The 18927-nt window shown below is 46.0% G+C and overlaps 1 protein-coding gene and 1 long non-coding RNA gene across 6 annotated transcripts; one reads left to right on the forward strand and one right to left on the reverse strand.

Annotated features, from left to right (window-relative positions):
* The first annotated feature begins 504 nt into the window (after positions 1-504).
* LOC105683819 (ras-related protein Rab-32) lies at positions 505-18777 on the forward strand. Of its 5 annotated transcripts, XM_048660274.1 has the most exons (6): positions 8967-11784; positions 12132-12593; positions 13306-13922; positions 16530-16758; positions 17190-17515; positions 17609-18777. In XM_048660274.1, exons 1-6 carry the CDS (start codon positions 11415-11417, stop codon positions 17720-17722), a joined length of 2118 nt encoding a protein of 705 aa, XP_048516231.1. In that variant the 5' UTR covers positions 8967-11414; the 3' UTR covers positions 17723-18777. The 5 variants fall into 5 exon arrangements, with proteins under 5 accessions (XP_012252154.1, XP_012252153.1, XP_048516231.1 ...); XM_012396731.3 differs by lacking the exons at positions 8967-11784; positions 12132-12593; positions 13306-13922 and adding an exon at positions 505-712; XM_012396730.2 differs by lacking the exons at positions 8967-11784; positions 12132-12593; positions 13306-13922 and adding an exon at positions 7124-8318.
* LOC105683820 lies at positions 733-2030 on the reverse strand. Its single transcript, XR_001102879.3, has 4 exons — positions 1665-2030; positions 1493-1576; positions 1098-1302; positions 733-963 (listed from the first exon to the last, which is right to left on the reverse strand). It is a non-coding gene; the product is annotated as an uncharacterized LOC105683820 (long non-coding RNA).
* Positions 18778-18927: the final 150 nt, after the last annotated feature.

Consider the following 18927-nt stretch of genomic DNA (forward strand, 5'->3'; position numbering starts at 1 on the left):
CTACTCAGATTTCTCCGCAAAGACCTATTGCAGGCAGCGCGCAATCTTTCGTTTGTCTCGAATGATCTCTTTCGTTCCTAAGGATCACATTTCGGATCGAAGAGAAAGAAGATTGCGCAACTTGTTATCATTTTTCTGCAAGAATTCTCGTGTCTGCTCGAAACGCTCACGAAGTTTAATCTTGTCCCGGATAACATCTGCATCCTGCCGACGTTATCATCGAACAAATAGACCTGTTCATACGTTGTTACGGCTTCGCTTAATCGCGTCGTAAAATATCCCGTCAACGATGCGAAGCTGATGCAGTTTCGCGCCATTGGGACGCCAATTGTTTCAAGGTGCCATTTTGAAACAATTGAAGACGCTTCATCGGTTCGAAATTTCGAATACGGCGAATGTGCCGCCGGAATTCGATTGTTGCGGTAAAATATTAAACTAGAATAAGCGCGCGTTGCGCAAGCCAGTTGATCGTAGAGTAAGGGCTGAGAATGCGTAATCGTGTCTTACGTAGCATATCATATCTCCTCGAGTGTATCTGCTTTTAGTATATATGTAGCTTATAAAACAAGATGGCCGAATGGGCTCAGCTGTAGTGAGATCGACTGTGAGACACTCGCGTTCTTCTGTGACTAAAAAGCTGCAATACGAGGCGGATTTTCTGCGGAGTTCGGAGGATAAAGGCTGTTACAATTCCCCAGATTGTCAACAAATGGTGAGTAATATACGCCCCCGTTATCGATGGTTATTCATTTTATTATATTGTCCGCATCAAACGGCGCCCCGTCGATTGCCGCGCTGCTTTTGAAAGTCTAGCAGACTACGGCGGAGAGGTTCTCAACAATCGGGCGCCCGGTAGAAACAAGCGAAGATCGTCTAATGGTGGACATTTAAATTTTCAAACATTCGTACACCACGTTCGCTCTAGTCATTTCTTGAACTTTCTTTTTACCGGTGGCCTGGCGTCTGTCAATGAGGAAAAGAAAAAAAAAAAGAAACAGTTATATTCCAGAAATATCTGTTATTCGTATATACGTGCGAAGGTGTGTAGATAATACCAGCTCGCTGCGTCTTATCTAATCGTGAGAAAACATACTCACATCGCCACTGAAATACCGTACACGTCACAGACTACAGTTGTCTTCTTTGAATGACGAATTGCCGATCGTGACATTTGTTTTATTGCAAATACATCAGGTAACCGAGACTACGACAGATACTGCGTGTTGTTTTCCTCACGCACTCCGATAATATTTTCAAATTAACACCACGATGATACCGATCGTCTGTACGCCCTAATTTTTCCTGCAAATAATCGACATTGCAAAGGAGTTATCGATTTGTTCTCAGTTATTCACGATCGGCTCGAGATCTTGGTGAATTTTAAATGAAAAACCAAAGGCGCCACGACGATCGCCTACGTGAGATACGATTGTTGACTCGTTACGTAAAATGCGAGTAAAGGTTGTAAGATCTGATCGTTAAATTTACTCACGTGACGAGTGTTATCTGTACTTTATTAGCGTCATGTGCCACTGGGTTGTCTGCGAAATCGTGTCTATGATCATCGTATCAATATCTGCAAATACAGCAATGGCCGAACAGTGAAAAAACATGAAAACGATTTGAAAAATATTCGGTAGATCGTACGCTACGTGGGTACTTACCGATTGATTCTTCTTCGTCGATTCCGTCAAAGATGGCCGATTTATGAATTCGCGAATAAAAAAATTACAATTCTATGACTCACGTATCCAAACTTTCGCCTAAAATTCTGCAGCGATGTCCAGAGTATGTTCGACGATTTTTTGGTCCCTATCGGATTCACGCACGTTGACCGCATTGACCCCTGAGTCGATTTGGTGAATGTCACCTGGAGGATCGAACGAGGAGGTGTAATCGAAAGAGCCGAAAATGTGATTGATATGGGAACTTCGGAGAACGCTTCGACATCGTTCTCCGGAATACTCGCGAAATATACAGGTGTCGAACGAATCGAAAGAATTAAAGAATCGAATTATGTATCTCCTCATTATTTATACAAGTGAGTCATTTTGTCGCCGTTCATATACGCGCCATACCTGTATGTATACCTATATACGTCACATGAATACGAAAGTTGTTTGTCCTGAAATGTTTTCTCAATCGGCTATTGATACGTTACAGCTCTCGTTATACACCGAAGGATTTCTCATTTGAATCTCCGCCTCGATCTTCGGTATCGACCGTTGCTGCATATTCTGCAAATACTTCGCACGACGATTCGCAGGGTGCACATCGTAGACGATAATTATATGTGCAACGGAGATTAGATATTACATATTTGATATTATTTTAATTTCCTTTTTTAATTTCTCGTATAATTCCGATATTCGCCCGAGCTGTACAAGGTATCGCTTTCGGGTTTGATAGCGTTCGTTCGTTTTGGGAATACAGTCTGAAGTGTTTTCGAAAAAAAAAGCCAACAATGCGCGATTGATAGGAATTATTTCTCTGTCACAAATCGGCGAAATTTACGTTCACGGGGTTGGATTGCATCTCGGAGAGGTGCGATATTACGCATTCGAACGGAATCGGGTGCAGGGGGATACCACGCGATATTCGGGAACGAACGAAAAAACGTCTGAGAATTTTAAGTGTAAGTCTTCCGGTTTATACATCGTCCAAAGTCCCTGTTCTTATCTGAAACGGGCTTCGCGTATGCGTCATCGTGATATCGGATATTACTCCGGAAGTGAAGCACTACTCGAATTGATCTCCGAAAAAAAAAAAAAAAAAAGGTACACGAATAAACCGAGAAATGTTATAGACCGACGCGTGCTCCACTTCCGTCCGTTGGCGTTTCAAATTTTCTCAATATTTCGTACGATCGGGACTCTGAGACTTTTTTCTTTTTTTCCGTCTTTTTTTATATCAAACACCCGGTGTATTCGACTCGCACGTTACCAAACTAAACGCGTTGGTCGTTACATATTATTTCGTAAGAGTTCAAATGACCAGAGTGACCGACCAGGTGACCCTATAAAATTACGCAAGAGCCCGTTCCGTTGTACGTGCGCGTTACACTTTCCTTCCTTTATTACCCAATTCGTTTATGAGAATAGCGTTGCTTTTTCACCGTCAACAATCGTTCGCAAACTCGGTGCAGGTATAGCGTGAGAGTCGGGGACTCGCCTATCATATTCGGAGGCGTCGTGAAATCGGTCATCCGATTGCCAGTGAACTTGGCACGTGTCGCGATTCGCAGACAATCGATAAGATGGACTACAAGTGTGTGCGACGCTAAATTTCAACGAGATTAGAAAGAAAATGTTGCCGACGTGCGTGGACGGCACGACCGCCGATCCTCCGTAAGCCGAGTCCTCGTCAAATTTCGTTACTTTCGTTACGGCGATGACATCTACGGTCGTAGATTCGATTTCGATCGCGGGACAAAAAAAATCACTCGATAGCGGCGTTCACGTTGTTTGTAGATGTAATTAGCGAATCAAATTAGATACAGCAATTTGAGTCACATAGGTCAAAAGTTCGTGATGTCAACGACCGCGTCGTAATCGAATTTATATAGGGAACGTCGATCGCGGTAATAAATTATTACGAGAGTTATTGTCACGTATCTGACAAATGGAGATAATGCAGGTTCAGTTTCTCATTATGAACGGTTCGTTCTCTCTAGCGAGAGACGCTCGCGTTATCCGGTACACCCGGTGGAGATACGAAGAAATCGAGCTAACGATACGAAATTGTCCCGTGGAGGATAACGAACGACAAAAACAGAATCTCCTCGCGGAGTCCGTCGAAATCGGGGGTTTCAGCAGCTCAGGTTCTGTAGAGTTGTGCCGAGTGGCGAGTTTGTGCGTTGCTAATTGTCAGCGGAATGAAAAAAAAATAAAATAAAGGGTCACCCGGCGGAGGTCCAGTCAACTCGCGGGTTGACGCTTCAATTATTATACGAGCGATACGTACGTACGACGCTCGGAGTAATTTGGAGATAAGAAGTTTGACAAAATGCGATACTAGAAATTAACGAGAGTTTAATTTTCCGTTTTATCATAATTTACAAGTTATGTTTAGAGAACTTGACCCCCCGAATCATGTCCCATCTTTTTTTTCACTCAAATTACGTACGCTGCATATCCAAACATATCGTACGTATGGATCATTCGGCGGCAAATCGAGCCGCCATTTTCTACGCATCTTTCGAGTTTCGAAGAATTTTCGAGTGAAGAGAATATTGAAAACGGCGAGGGTCAAAACCGAGTCGATTTGCCGTGGTACGACCTTTACACAATTTGTCCACAATTGCGAAACGTCTTGTTCGGTTTTGACATGTTTGTTAGTTTCCTACTTTTTTCTTCTCTCCATTTGTGAGGTATGATACGAACGTATTGATGTATGAATTTTGACGGTTTGCTCTTCAACGTCTTTCGCCAATCGCGACTGACCTAGATTCCCTCAATAATTTCATCCGATAGGGAGAGCCGCCCTGTATTTGTGTATACTTACTCCGCATATCATCTCCTTCCTAACATCGGTTCGCCATTTTTTTTTGATTTCATTCAAAAATATCACCCAAGATATATTTTATCGCTCGATTGAATTGCTTCGTTTGGCCTCATCGAACGGCATCGTTATTACGAAAATGGCTGATCAATTCCCATGATGTTTCCATAATATATTCGCGCAGGAGTGTATACATAGGGCGATTCTTGATTATTTTATTCGTCGAAAACGATTAGAATTGAAGCGAAAAAAAAAAGAAAGTTAATCAAAAGTTAAATAAATAAACGGTACATGAGGAGATGACAAGCGTAATTTGAAACGAATTGCGATACGCGTTATAATATCCACGTACGAAGAGTCCTCTTTAATTGTTTTGCAATAATAAATAAATTGAATTAAAAATCGAGTTATAAATTTTTAATACGTTTATAACGAGCGATTAGATATACCGTCTGAATTATTACAGCAGAAAATGGAGTATGCAATCGAGTATTCTCGATTCGAACGCTTGAAAACTATAAGTGAATACGTACAATATCTGTGTTTTGAATTATAATAATATATTCGTATAAATATACGATATACTCGAGGAGCAGACGTTACAATCGTATCAATTGATTATGGCGCCGTGTGCATTCCAATAATTTTTATTTACAATATCGACGGCGGACACGCACCTGTGGGAAAATATACTCGCGTTTACCTGAAAGACACTCTTGCGAGGGATGAGACACATGAGATTTGAATTCGAATACGATTGCTTCACTCAAATAATCAATCGGTAATTAGTTATTCGTGATGACAGAAATGAAATTTGAGTTTCTACGTTTTACTTGACGATGATTTTACTACGATAGAATTGCCTCGACCGTCGATCAGTTCGAGGTTGACCGATAACTGTGGAATTGACATTGAATTGTTGTCGAAACGAGAGCCAACTTGGCGGTAATTTTTATTCGACAGGGTGACAGGGAGTCTGAAAAATCTCGCGCAGATTCAAAATGCGACAATATCACGTCTCTGGCCGAGTAGACGTTGCGGCCGGTGATTAGATCGATCAAATTACCAGCTTCTTCGTACTAATTATACCAATTACAGAGTGACAAATTTATGGTCTTGACCTTCGGACCGTGTACGATTATAAAGTGGATTTCTATATATATACCTACAGATTATTCACCGATGCGCACTCCGCATCTACAAGTTCCTCCGATTCCGCAATCGCTGATTTTTTATCTGGTGCAGAGATGCAGCGCTTTTCGTTTACTCGTTATGTATATGTACCGTACACTTATAATTTACGTAACGGTGTTAAAGTCAGAATTTTACCCGCCTGGGAATAGTTCGCTGTATATATATTATTACTCTCAATTTTTTCCGATGCGCTTGCAAATCGTTGCGGCTCGCGCGTCATTCGATTATCGCAAAGTTCGTTATTTGGGAAACGTTGTGTCTCTGGAGCGCGTCACTTCTGAAGAACATTTCGCTAATCAGTCACCTGGGATCGGACGAAATTGTCGCGAATTATTAACGCTTACGTAGCGACGCCGCGAGCCGGCCCGCGGAGCTTTGTCTGACGTAAGTCCGACGGAGTCCGACGGAAATGTGTATCTAATTAAACTTTCTGCTCCAAATAATGCCGGAGTAAACAATGTCGTCAAAAAACGTTAACATCGTACGGCGCGTTGATTTTTATTTAATAATATTATAACCCAATTCGAACGAAAACAATCCGTCAGATTTTCTTTGACAGTTACGTAACGATATCGAGATCCGATATTCGGTTTCGTTACCGAATCCGAGTCGGAATTTTCGTAGCCAGTCACAAGGACACGTCGGTCTCATGTGTTGCGCCCCGCGTGTTCCGGGTCAACGTCAATCGTTCCGTTCCGCGTTGCCGTCGACCGGACCGTTCGAGCGTCCGTCCATTCGAGCTAGGGATTTCGTTGTTGGTTCGCGTGATCGGGGAAGGGAAATTAATCGGGGGGCCCTTCGAGGACGCGTTACAACGATATAAATCAGACTCGGCGTCCGTGCCATGTCATTTTGGCGAAAGTCAGATGAAATTACAGACTCATCGAACTCGGGGTATCTCGCCTCCTCGATATTATCCGATTACACCCAGTTGTCGCGTACTTGTCACCTTCGCTCAGACGCTGCTCCGTTGCCGCCGCCGTATGAAAACCTCCTCCTTCATTTTATACCTTCCACGATTTGGAAGGAGGTATAACCGCGTTGGCCCCGGGGTCGCCGTGTCCGACCTGCGTCCTGACTCTTTATCACGGGCCTATCGGGGGAATGGAAACGCAACCCCTCGCGATGCGACGCGTGACGGTGTTCGGCCGGTTCCTCCCGACCTACGCACAGCGTTCTTCGATCGTTCATTTATCCGGACGACGATGGCGATCGTGCGGCTCTATCGAAATTGCTAACTCGGTGTAATTTGTTTGCCAGTTTAGCGGCTCCCGTTTGGGGTTATCGAGGTAATCGCCGCCGCGATAATTTGGACAAATTTCGTCTGCCCCAATGTCAAATAGAACCTTTTTCTTTTTTTTTTTTTTTTTTTTCTCTCACATTTCGAAAAATGTGCGCAACGCGTAACGAAGACGCACGTTTTTTATCGACGGATCGAAATCAGCGACGAGTCGCCGAAACGAACGGGCGATCACGCGCGCGCGCGAAATTTTTTCATCGATGAATCCCTACTGAACGGAACGACGAACGTACTCGCGAAGCGGGATCGCGGATCCCTCGTCGATTCGCTACGATGGCTAAATTTTTGATTCTCGATTCCCGATGGTGGTACCGGGCGTGCAGCGCAGGGCCGTAAGGGGAAGAGAAGCGGGCGCTCGGCTGGCGCCTGACTTTTTCCACGGCGATAACGGAGCCCAGATAACGCGGACGGACGGCCAATACATATACGGGGACTTTGCACCGTCAATCCACATTCCGCCAGATTCTGTGAGAATTTCGTGTCCTCAAATCACGCCTCATTAAAATAAATTTATAAATATATACGAAACATACAGAAACGAGATAAATAGATAAACGAAAGGAACGTGCGAATCGCGCAACGAGACGACGACGACGACGACGACGAGAAATTGTGCTTAGCAGATATATTTATATCGGGAGTTATTCGATCGCCGCGGTCATTTTATTACGCGACGCCGAAAGATCCGAGATTTTCTCTAATCGTTTGAACTTGAACGTCGATAATGTCGAGCTGACGATCGGATACAGAATTATGTTTTCAATATCCGTTGACGCGAACGATTCACTCTGTGCAGCCCCAACGAGACGCTCGACGATCGGCTGAAAAATATCATTCGCGAAGCCCTCGTGAAATGGAATTCAAAGACCTGTTTTCAATACCGCTCAGAAATTTGTGCTCCGGCTAGGGAGGAGTGTCGATCGAAATCTACGGATGACAGTTTGAGAAAATTCCGGTCTCATCGACACGTGGAGAAAAGAAACTGCGTCTGACACATACCGCGATAGTATTGAACATTTTACTCGTCAAGTATTGTCATTGTCGTATTCGTATTGTGCCTAAGAAAGTGCGGGTATTCAGAAATTCCAAGTTACCGAGTTCGTCACAATCGACAAAAATTGAGGGGATGCTCGATCGAAATGTCATGCTGGTCTTACGCACCAGACAAGAACGCACCGAACGAAGACTTCGGCATAAAAAAGAAGCGAATCCTCCGCCCATGGAACCACCCCCGCAACTCATCAACAATAATCACCTTTACCTCGACCTCAATATGAACTTCAGCGAAAACAGCAAACAGGAAGACGCCAGGAGTCTCAGGAAGGTAGGTAGCGGGTCATCGGGTACTTTTACGGTAGATTATGCACACACATGCGAATCTCTGAATTGTTCGAAACTTTGCGCAAATCATTCGAATTTCAAAACATGCCAACGTCGAAAATCTGACGCCGCTAAATTCTCAGCGAGCAGAATTGCGAAACGAAAGAAGAAAAAACAAAAATGAAAATTCATGTACTCTAAGTAACGTGGGAGGCGGACCCGAAAGATTAGGAGTTTGATCTCGAATTTCTAATCTCGTTAGCTGTGGCGGCGCGTTGTTCACGTATTAGGGTAATGATGCTCGAAAGCTCGAAATTTTGAAACTGTGTCAAGCTGTGAAGATTTGGCACAGCGCGTCCTTCGAAGTGCTACAAGATGACATAATACGCGACGCGCGTCCATCGATTGCGCAAATCAAAAGTCTAAATATTTTGACGCCGACTTAACGCTCAACGAGGCGTACGATATACAAATTCATCGTTACGTCATCATACGATTCGCATCCTTAAATTTCCCCCCCCCCCCCCCCAGTTTTATACATCGTACGAATTTTGTGTAACGTACACGCGAGGTTTTTCGACCCGTGGATCAACGCTCGACGAGATGACTTAGAGGTGCACCCCCCGCCCCCCGCCCCCCGTCCCCCTCGACCGTCATTCGATCTGCGACGGTATACGGGGTGGAAACATAAGCCGCGCTCGCTCGAAGGAAGCGAGGCTCTCATTTTCCACAAAATTTACCCACCGGAAAGGCCCGTCCGTCGAGTCCCTGAAGTTAAACAAGCAGATTCGAGTGCAGGGCCCTGATCATTACGTCGAATGTTCCGAATCTTTTCGGAATTCCTGGCCGTACGATAATCTTTTTTTTGGCGCTCGATAAGCAGACGTCGTTACGGCCACGTCCGGTAGCGTTCGATCTTTGAAATTTTAATAAGCGGACCGGAGGGTGCAGCGTTTCGACGAACACTCGCATTATGTGAAGCGTGTCGTTCCGTCCGTTAAGCTCGGCGGTATGCACGGAAGCGAGCGGAGCGTACGATGCGCTCAAATTTTGGGACAGTTGATTTTCGAGCTGAGGTGGAAATTTTGAAAAAACCAAAACGACGGAGACGGAAGACTCGATCCGATGATCGGGCACAAAGTTCTTCGTTTCAGGCTTTTTCTGTCGCTGGTTATTTAAAGACTCGAGCGATTGAATTTGGATGTTCCAAAATGGCGGACTTTGAGCGTGATTTATTTTGGAGGAATCGGGGCGAAATCTACAGACGAATTGTTACAGTTTACGACATCCAATAATGAGATATTGTAACAACGTTTCGATGACGCAAACGTGCGCCGGATCTACACTCGATGATTTTATCGGGAGCGACTGTCCAATAAATCTCTGTACATCGTTTTCCGGCATCTGCACACCCCGACTCGTTACATACAGTCCCTCGCATCTTGAACGTCGCAGCTGTTCAATCGGTTCGGTTTGACGATCTCGTCGTATTTAAGAAATGAGAAAAAAAAAATCGACGCGCATGATACGCGATTGTGATTGTCGAAAATGAGACTGCAGCTCGGTAGCGCGACTCTACATTAATGATGAAATTAATTAACGAAGTTCGTAACCGCTTGTTGTATACCGATAAGTCGAAATTAAGAAGCGCAACATAAAGTGCACGTTTATCTGCAACGATTTTCAAGGTCACAGTTCATCGCACCGCTCATTGTAATCGCTCGCTAACGTATGCGACTCGACGTATTATCTACTATCTGGGCAAAACCGAATCGCGTCGCGAAATTTCGAACCCCGATGAACTTCGCCTTTATTGCGCTTTTCTTCGGCATACCTCGAAGGTACGGTACGATAATATCGGCGAACGGTGGCCGACAAACAAGGGCTAATCTCCGTCGCAACGGGATCGAGTTGCACCGACTTGACTCTCATGCTACTTCGCGTGCGTATTAAGCTACAGGAAAACACCTTTGGTCATCGGGCATCAAATTCCGATCGCTGATGTACTTCTCGCGGTATCGTTGTTTGTTCTTCTCTCGTCCCTTGGCCGCGCCTGCGTTCGAAAAATTTTCCACATCTTGCGTCCTCGACCAGAAGTGCGGCGGAAAATTATCGACTACGACTATCGTCAGTTTTTCCCAAATCCGTGGAATTAATCGTGACGATTTTCACACACGCCTCCGTACGATATATGTATACGCGACGAGTGTCGCGCCGTGCGAATCGCAGTATGGGGGGGAAAAAAAGGAGCGACACAAGGGAGGAAAAAGGGTGGGGCAAAAAAGTGAAGGTACTCGAACGCATCGCGTTCTCATTAACCAGGTGTGCGTACCTGCGACGTTGTTCGGTTGCCGCGGAGTGGGAAGTAATCCCCGCCCGTCGGACCCTTGGCCAACATTTTTCTATCAACTCGTTTAGTGATCGACAAGAGTCTGATAGTTCCGTGCCGGTGTCTGCGTGAATTATAGCCTAGCAGTTCTCCGCAGATTTTATTATTTGCGATCGCCTGTATGCGGTTGCAGCGACGTAACGAAAAAAAAACAAAAAAAAAAAAAAAAAAGACGCGGTAGAACGCTTACGGTACAACAGGGAGGCGAACCGGAGCGAAAAGAAATCGCGGATCCGCCGTTCTTTTTTCCTCTCCTCAATTGTTGTAACTTTTCCATTCCCGCGATTCGATTTATCGCGTTTACGCTTATACGAGCGATATCAACAAGTCGGCGGAAAAAACACGCCGCGGGGTCTCCGCAGATGGAAAAAAAACCGAACACGGCAATGAATTTTTCGCGTCAACCGTATATCCGCCCCCGTGCGACGTGAGTAGACGGAGCGATCCGGGGGAGAGAAAAATCTCTTTGTTTCCGGACACCGATTCGCGCGTATATTATATATCGGTTGACTCGGATCATCTGCCGGGTGAACGCGACGATTCTCGAACTTCCATTAGCCGTCGAAGCGTCGACTCCGGTCGACGACAGACATCATCGACCACTTCGGGCGTTCCTAAGGTTTCCCGCGCCGGCCGAAGCCAAATTGGACAAATTGAAGTACAACGGCCGTTGTACAGCGTCGAACGGCGGGTGACAGTTTACACCGCGGCATGGATCGCGGCAAGAACGCCAACGATACGCACCAGGGTGCGGAAACGACGACGGACAGTTCGGAACGGTCTATGCCGCAATTGGCGGATGACGATTTCGACCGGTTGGAACGCGAGATAAAAACACCGTCGGAGGGTTCGGTCGTTGCCGCGGTCGAGGGCAGTACCTCCAGTCTGGAGAACATCGCCGGTACAAAGGACGAGAAGAAACGCGGTCGCTTCGGCGCGCTGAAACACAGTTTCCGCAAAGAGGGAGGAATTTTTAAAATGAAGAAAAAATCGCCGGCGGACACGATCAACGTCAGAGGTGATCCGGACGGACCGACGCTCCAAGAGCCTACGGACAACCGTTGCGAAGACGCCACCAAAGGTTGACGACGTCATCGCCCGTCCGATGACACTTTTGATTACTTTTCTTTCTTTTTCTTTTTTTTTTGTTTTTTCACTCCCATTCCCATTCGGTCGACTTCCGAAAAATCGCCGTCCGAATCGGATCACTAATTTTCCCGTTCTCCGTGATCGTTGAACGTCACATTTTGCGCCAAATAAATCCATCTCGCGATCTCGAAGCTTTCGATCATTTTTTCATCGTCATCGCAGCGCGACGATACGCGAAATCGAAAGGATCGCCCGGCGAAATTAGTGATTCGATTTCGACGGTGGTAGGCGTTGCGGAGAGCGATGAGAACTCTGTTTGGCTGACGCGAAACTCCGCAGGGGGTGAGTCGCGCGGGAGATCGGAAAAGTCGAAGAAGCTGGACAAGAAGAAGTCGAGTTCGCTGGTGCGAAAGTTGAGCTTGAACAAGTTCAAGTCGTCGGGTAATTCGTCGCAGGAAACCAGACGTACACCGGAAGGTGGGGACAGAAGTCGTTCGCAGAGCCAATCGTCCCAGGAGTCCCAGAGCCAATCGGACAGCCCCTGTAAACTGGGCGTCGCCACGCGGCGTTGCAAGGGGGTCGGCGAGCAGGTGGAAAAAGAAAATACGAAAAGGGAAAGGCTCCCGGCCGAGGGGCACCTGCAACGGGAGAAGGGAGAACGGAGATCGGAGAATCAGACGCGCTCCACGAGGCTCGATAGCCTCGAGAAACCTGTGACCACCGTGACCGTAGTGCAGCGCAGGTCACCCTCTCTGACCATTAGAAGTATTCCCAATCCAGAAAAGTTGACGAAAATTTATGGTGAGCCAAAACATCCCTTCGTATATTTCGTCTCTGGTTTTTTTTTTTTTCTTTTTTTTTTTCACAAGTGAATTTTCGCACTCCGTTGGTTTTCGCTACTCGATTCCCGCGTTGCTTTCGGATACTCTAGTTCCGGGGGAAAGTCCCACGCGGTACCGGATATTCGATATTCTCGATGGATGACCGGATTTATATACGACATCGATGAAAATATTATTCCTGTTGGTAAGCCCGATGAATCTTGACGGGAAACAGACGTTTTTTTCGAAGTGAAAAATTGGATCTCGACGATGAAATTTGTTTTTTTTTCAAAGACTCGGGTGTAATAAATATCTTCGAAGCCATCAGAGACGGACGTGACGGACAATATAGGTACGTTGATTAAAACCAACAATTTGTTTAGTATATCGATTCGAAGTTCATCCATCGCTCCGACCGCAACCCGGAAATACGCGATGTCCGGTACCGACGCCCACCGTCCGGTCGTACCGCAGACTTTCCCCTAGCCGTATATTAAGGTACGCGTCGCCGAGCCAAAGATCCGCGAGGAACGACTCCGGATCTCGATTCGAGAGGGCTAAATAACACCGACGCGTTTCGTCGAGACGTGAACGCGACTCGAGAAAAGCGCGAATCTCTAAAAAAAAAAAATCCGAGCGCGTCACGGCGAATCGAAAATTATACTCGGGGTCGATATATACCTGTTTCGCAGCGGAAACGCAGAGTGCCGAAAAACCAACGCAAACGGTCGACTCCTACCCCGAGCGGGTTCACCGTGCGGTCTCCACGCTACCTTACGCCCTGTCGAAATGGCCGGAGAGTTCGTCAGCGGATAATTTCGCTGCGAGCGAAATCCGTCGTGGCAAATTGACGGTTAAATCGGACTCCGAGTCCGCGGTACCGTCATCCTCGAAAACACCGCCGTTGGAATTACGCCGGAAGTTGTCACTGCTGGAGGAAAAGCGGGCGGTATTTCAACGCCGGAGACCGGAAACCTCCGAGGACTCTTCGGTGGACACCGTGGTGCCCTCCAGAGTCGGGGATCAGACGAAGGGGTCGAAAGCACCGGGTGCCAAGGACGCCGTCCCGACCCCGAGACGACCCGCCAGGCACATCAGCGTTAGAAAATTCGACACTTTCTCGACCTTCGAAGGTACCTTCGACGAGGACACGGGACTCGGCTACCTCCAGGGAATCGACGAGGACAGAAGTACGGAGAATTTCGACCAGCAGCAAATCGCCGCGTTGGCTAACTTCAGAGCGATGACCGGCACACCGAGCATCGCCGACGTTATGGATAAATCGCGATCCACCAGTCAGGAGAGCGCGGTGAGATGATTAATAAAGAAATTTTGTCGATTCTTTTTTTTTTTTTTCGTTCTTCGTATCCGGCTACCCTGAACCCGGATCTCGGGGTGGACCCTGCGAGTCTCGCCCACGATCTTACAGAGCGAATTATTTTTTCCCCCAACGTTCGACGAAAACTTTGTAGATGGGAAAGAACCGGCCTTCGCACGCGTACCTTCCAGTGATTCCCGAGGGTCAACGTAACCCAACCGTCCCCAACGAGGCTTCGTGTACAAGGGAACCGGATTAGCGTAATTTTCACACGTAAAGCGAATCCACGGAACGCGTACGACACGAATCGATGACACCGCCTGATCCCGCGAAGAATTGCGCAACGTATAGTTGACGCGTTCCGCTATTTTTTCATCCGCCACCGCACGCGCGTTCTATTGACAAATAAAACTTTCTGCTGTGACGGGAAAAAGTTTTTTTTTTTTTTTTTTTTCCTTTTTCTTTTCTCTCCTCTCGCTAATCGCATAAATCTCATGCATGTACGTTGTACGGCGGTATACCCGGGGTTTCCACGTGTAGACTTTGGTGACACAGATCAATAGCAACTTTCTGTGGTTTGAGCTGCGGCCGTCGAGCACAACCAGCTTCTATTCAAGCGGGTTTCAAGTTTCACCCTACGTGCAGCCCGTGCAAGGGTGACGTACGGGAGTCGCTCTCCATCGCTCGCCCGCACGCTCCTTCATATTCCTCCTCCGCGCATAAGGTAGAGGGACTGAGGAGCTAGGAGACAAAAAAAAAAATGAAAAAATAAAAATAGAAACTAAAAATAAAAGGAGAGGAAAAAGTAAGGAAAGAAAATCTCGTGCGGTGCGTCCGATACGCAACTGGCGGGAGCCGCACCGCGCCGCGTAACGAAATGCGGTCTTAGGTGCGTCTCGTAAAAATACCGGCACGGTGGTCACGTCGTCTGGTGTCCACCGGCTAATAGGTCACGATGTGAATCCTTACGATCTGAGCGCGTAGATCGATCTAGTCGGTTTTTTAGGCAAAACCGTTGGTGAACTTGATATCGGATATGGAAAAAAAGAAAATAGAGGAGCTTAAGTTATTTTTACCCGACCGAAGCAGCGAAGGTTCGTCACGCGGATTCGACGAGACGAGAGAGAAAAAAAAAAAAACCAACACTTCGGGGGATGAAATTGACTCGAAAGCTTCAAGTGTGATTTGTTCTGTTCTACTTGAGACAGCGTATCGATTCCCGAACGGAATTTCTAATGGAAATGTTTCCGCTGGGAGGAGAAAAATTAAGAGTCGTAAAAATTTTCGCAACTCTTAGCGGCCGACCACCGCGTATACCGTATACGGCGTCGTCGTCGAGTGATTTCTTATTGGCGAGGTAAAAAAAAGAGCAGGAGATATTTTCTTATCGTCGTATTATACGTATGGATGTTGCGATACATTCTCGAATCTAGTCGGAGGGGATTAGTTAATCTTATCTGGCAGACAAGCCCTGGATCGTCGCAGTGTTCACCTAAGAGCCTAGGGTGAACGACCATGAGTTGTCCATCGGGAAAAAATGCCATTTTATCGACAGACTCCGTTAAATTTCACTTCGAATCGTTATTCTTCATTTCTCTCGATTCGCGAATTCATTGGCGAGTCTGTGACCTCGGTTGTTTTCGCTATGCGAACGATATCGATGAAAACAAAATAAAGCACGAGTAATTTTGCAACGCACGTTCGCTTTCAGCGGTCGACAATTTCGAAGAGCCTCAGAAATTCCCGTTTTCTCAAAATAGACCCATCAGTAGCAATAACAATATGCTTAAGTCACTCGGCACACAGAAGCGAGTAACAACTGTTCAAATAAATCCCAATACCCCGATAACACGTGACCGGGGTCACAAATATAACGAGCGTCAACGAACGGTACGAATGTTAATACCGTACCGCTCATAGGACTCCGTTGTTACGTGTTCTCGTTCAGGTTGAATCGCGGAATCCGTGGTGTCATCTGTCGTCGATGAGAGATTCGCTAATCCGAAATATTATACGCGGCGTTTTACAGCCGAGTAGGTAGGTGTATACGTGAAAATTAAATCCCTCGGCTCGGAATTAGCGCGAGACGTTACCTCGCCGCCGCTGCGACGACGGTTGCATTCCTTTAACCCCCTGTTACTTGACCACAATACAGAGCAAAGGCAACGCGAAGAATGCCCGTCGCTGCACCGCGGACAGCCAATGAAGACACGGCGTGCTGTTACAATATTAATATTCGCTATCTGAGCCCCTCGCTTCGTTTCAAATCTCTTTCAGTTGGCTTGTCAGTTCGCTCGATGTGCGGTGGTGCCGTCTTCTCTTTTTACTCTTTCGTTATATTTTTGTATACCTCAGGCGTAGGATGGAGCTCACTTTTTGGCGGAATTTAGCCACCCTGGATTTCTCCAGATGGAAGGTAAACCGCGACTGTATTCGAACGAGAATCGTTTCCCGATATTCGAACTTTCGACGTCGAACGAGCCTGCGGTGTAGCGTTCGCAAAATTTGAATTTCTCATCAGGTTTTCAAAAATTGTCCGGTCGAAGACGCATTTTCCGTTCGTAATTTTATCGATATTTTTTCTTATCGGTGTTACAGACGTCGCAGAACAGCGGACCGGCCCAGGGAGTCGGTGAGAAACGAGAACACCTCTACAAGATCCTTGTTATCGGTGAATTGGGGGCCGGAAAAACGTCGATAATAAAAAGATACGTTCATCAGTTTTTCTCGCAACACTACAGAGCCACCATAGGTGTGGACTTCGCCCTGAAGGTTCTCAACTGGGATCCCCATACGATAATAAGACTCCAGCTATGGGACATCGCGGGTACGTGAATCGAAAATTATAACAACTTCCGAAAACGCCGCTTCCGCTCGATTTTTCTTGTCTCGATATTTCTGTATTCGAAATCCTCGCGAGAATTCGCACGGAGTTGTTTCATTCGGATGTAACGGACAATGCGATGTTGACGCGCAACTCTGGATTATTATACGCCGTGGCCAAGAGTTCATCTGCCCACGTCGCAAAGGCGATAAAAGGAATCGCCTGACTGTTACTGTGAATGAAAGTTTTTTCCATTCAAAAACTTCGAACGTGCTTCATTTATTTTCCGATTTAATTCCGACGCGGAGTTCACAGTCTTCGGATGTTTTTCGATCAGCTTTCGCGATTGAGGTCGTAAAAATCGACCGGAACGCGGAAGAAGCTTCGGGTGATCGAGTTCCGGGAACATTCGTATGATTGTTCGAATTTTCCAGGTCAGGAAAGATTCGGAAACATGACGAGAGTTTACTACAAGGAAGCCGTGGGAGCTTTCATAGTATTCGACGTAACGAGGAGCCCGACTCTCGACGCGGTGGTAAAATGGAAACAGGATCTCGACTCGAAGGTGCAACTTCCCGACGGATCCGCCATACCCTGCGTTCTCCTCGCCAACAAATGCGACCAGCAAAAAGAGGGACTGGTCAATTCCCCGAACAAGATGGACGAGTATTGCAAGGAGAAAAATTTCTCCGGATGGTTCGAGACATCCGCCAAGGAAAACATCAACATCGAAGAGGCTGCGCGATTTCTCGTCAACAAGGTATAACGATTTTCTAAAAAAAAAAACGCGACTCGCGCTTCCCGCTCACGTTTTTTGAGCCTTTGATTTAACGACGATCGTATTTTCCGACAGATTCTTCAGAACGATCAAATCATTCGAGGGAACGGCGCGCAGGAGCAATCGGACGGGGAGCGTTTCGCCTTGAATCAATCGCCCACGAACGCAAAGAAGTCGTGTTCTTGCTGACGTCACTTTTTCATTATCATAAGGCTCTGCACCACCTGGACACGCCACTTATTATGACCGATTAACGCGAACAAATTGCATCTCACGCGGTGATCGTCGCTGCCGTCACAATTTACGACGCGATCATCTGGACGCGATTCCTCCTGCAGGGGTCTTGGGTTCCCTGATTCGAAAAACCTATCGAAGCCATCCATCCATCCATCCATCCATCCATTTAATCGATCCCTCCATTTGCATTCGTCAATTAAACCATCGAGTCGACGGTTCGTCTTCTTCTTCGTTTCTTGTCTTTTATTTTTCTGGTCGATGAAATACTCGGATATTTGAAGGAGTCGACGACGAGTTATCGACGTTCCTTTCCACGATGATTGAATTTCGTTTTTCCGATCGATCGTGTACAATCGTTGCACGATAAACTCCAGACAGCTTTGCTCACCGTTTAGGGTACGTAAATCTTCCATACTTTTGTTCATTACGCCCTCATCGTCGTACTAGTGATTAATTTATTGAATTACTAAATAAATGATCAATCGAAGGTAAAAATGAAAAGGCACGGTTACTATGCAGCTATAACGTCTGATCGACTATTTACTTATTATTGTTGCATGTATAGCTGTTTAATTTTTCATAGAATCGTAAGTATCCCTCTCTCTCTCCCTCTCTGTGTTTCCCTTTTATCTCTTTTACTCTTCCCTCGCGTTGTTATTCGTCAATACGGTACGTTGATAGATATATAGATGTATACGCATACGTAATGTCCTAAGTCATTAAATTTGCAAATATAGATTAGCACAACGCCTCTGTTATGTGCCCACGTATAAGCTATATTGTTGAAAAAAAGAACAAAAAAAAAAAAAAACAAAAAAACAAAAACAAAAACAATTATTAATACGTACGATAAGTATCATCTGATTTGCATAGGAATCAAATATATCTAATTATAGACACCTGCAACATGTGCGTAATACGCAAGGTCGTATAATTGTGCATTAACTAATATGTATCCACTATGAACACTTTGTTAGTGCCTTACATAAATCTCCGCGTTTCCTTTCCGTCTGTCTAAAATATTCTTCTCTCTCTTTTACTCTCTGTATCGCACTGCTGCGTCTATCGATCGATTTGTAGAAGAAGAATAACGTCGATCGTTACACGCGAAAATTACGAAAGCAATATAATTCGCGCTTGTATTTTAAATATAATTA

The sequence above is a fragment of the Athalia rosae genome, chromosome 1 (assembly GCF_917208135.1).
Source record: "Athalia rosae chromosome 1, iyAthRosa1.1, whole genome shotgun sequence".
Taxonomy (NCBI): Eukaryota; Metazoa; Arthropoda; class Insecta; order Hymenoptera; family Athaliidae; genus Athalia; species Athalia rosae.

Excerpts from the sequence above, each read along its gene's own strand:
- LOC105683819 (XM_048660274.1), top strand. The coding sequence starts at position 11,415 with ATGGATCGCGGCAAGAACGCCAACGATACGCACCAGGGTGCGGAAACG. Across the intron at positions 11,785-12,131 it reads TTGCGAAGACGCCACCAAAG|GGGGTGAGTCGCGCGGGAGA; the intron begins GTTGACGACGTC and ends GAAACTCCGCAG. Across the intron at positions 17,516-17,608 it reads CGCGATTTCTCGTCAACAAG|ATTCTTCAGAACGATCAAAT; the intron begins GTATAACGATTT and ends ATTTTCCGACAG.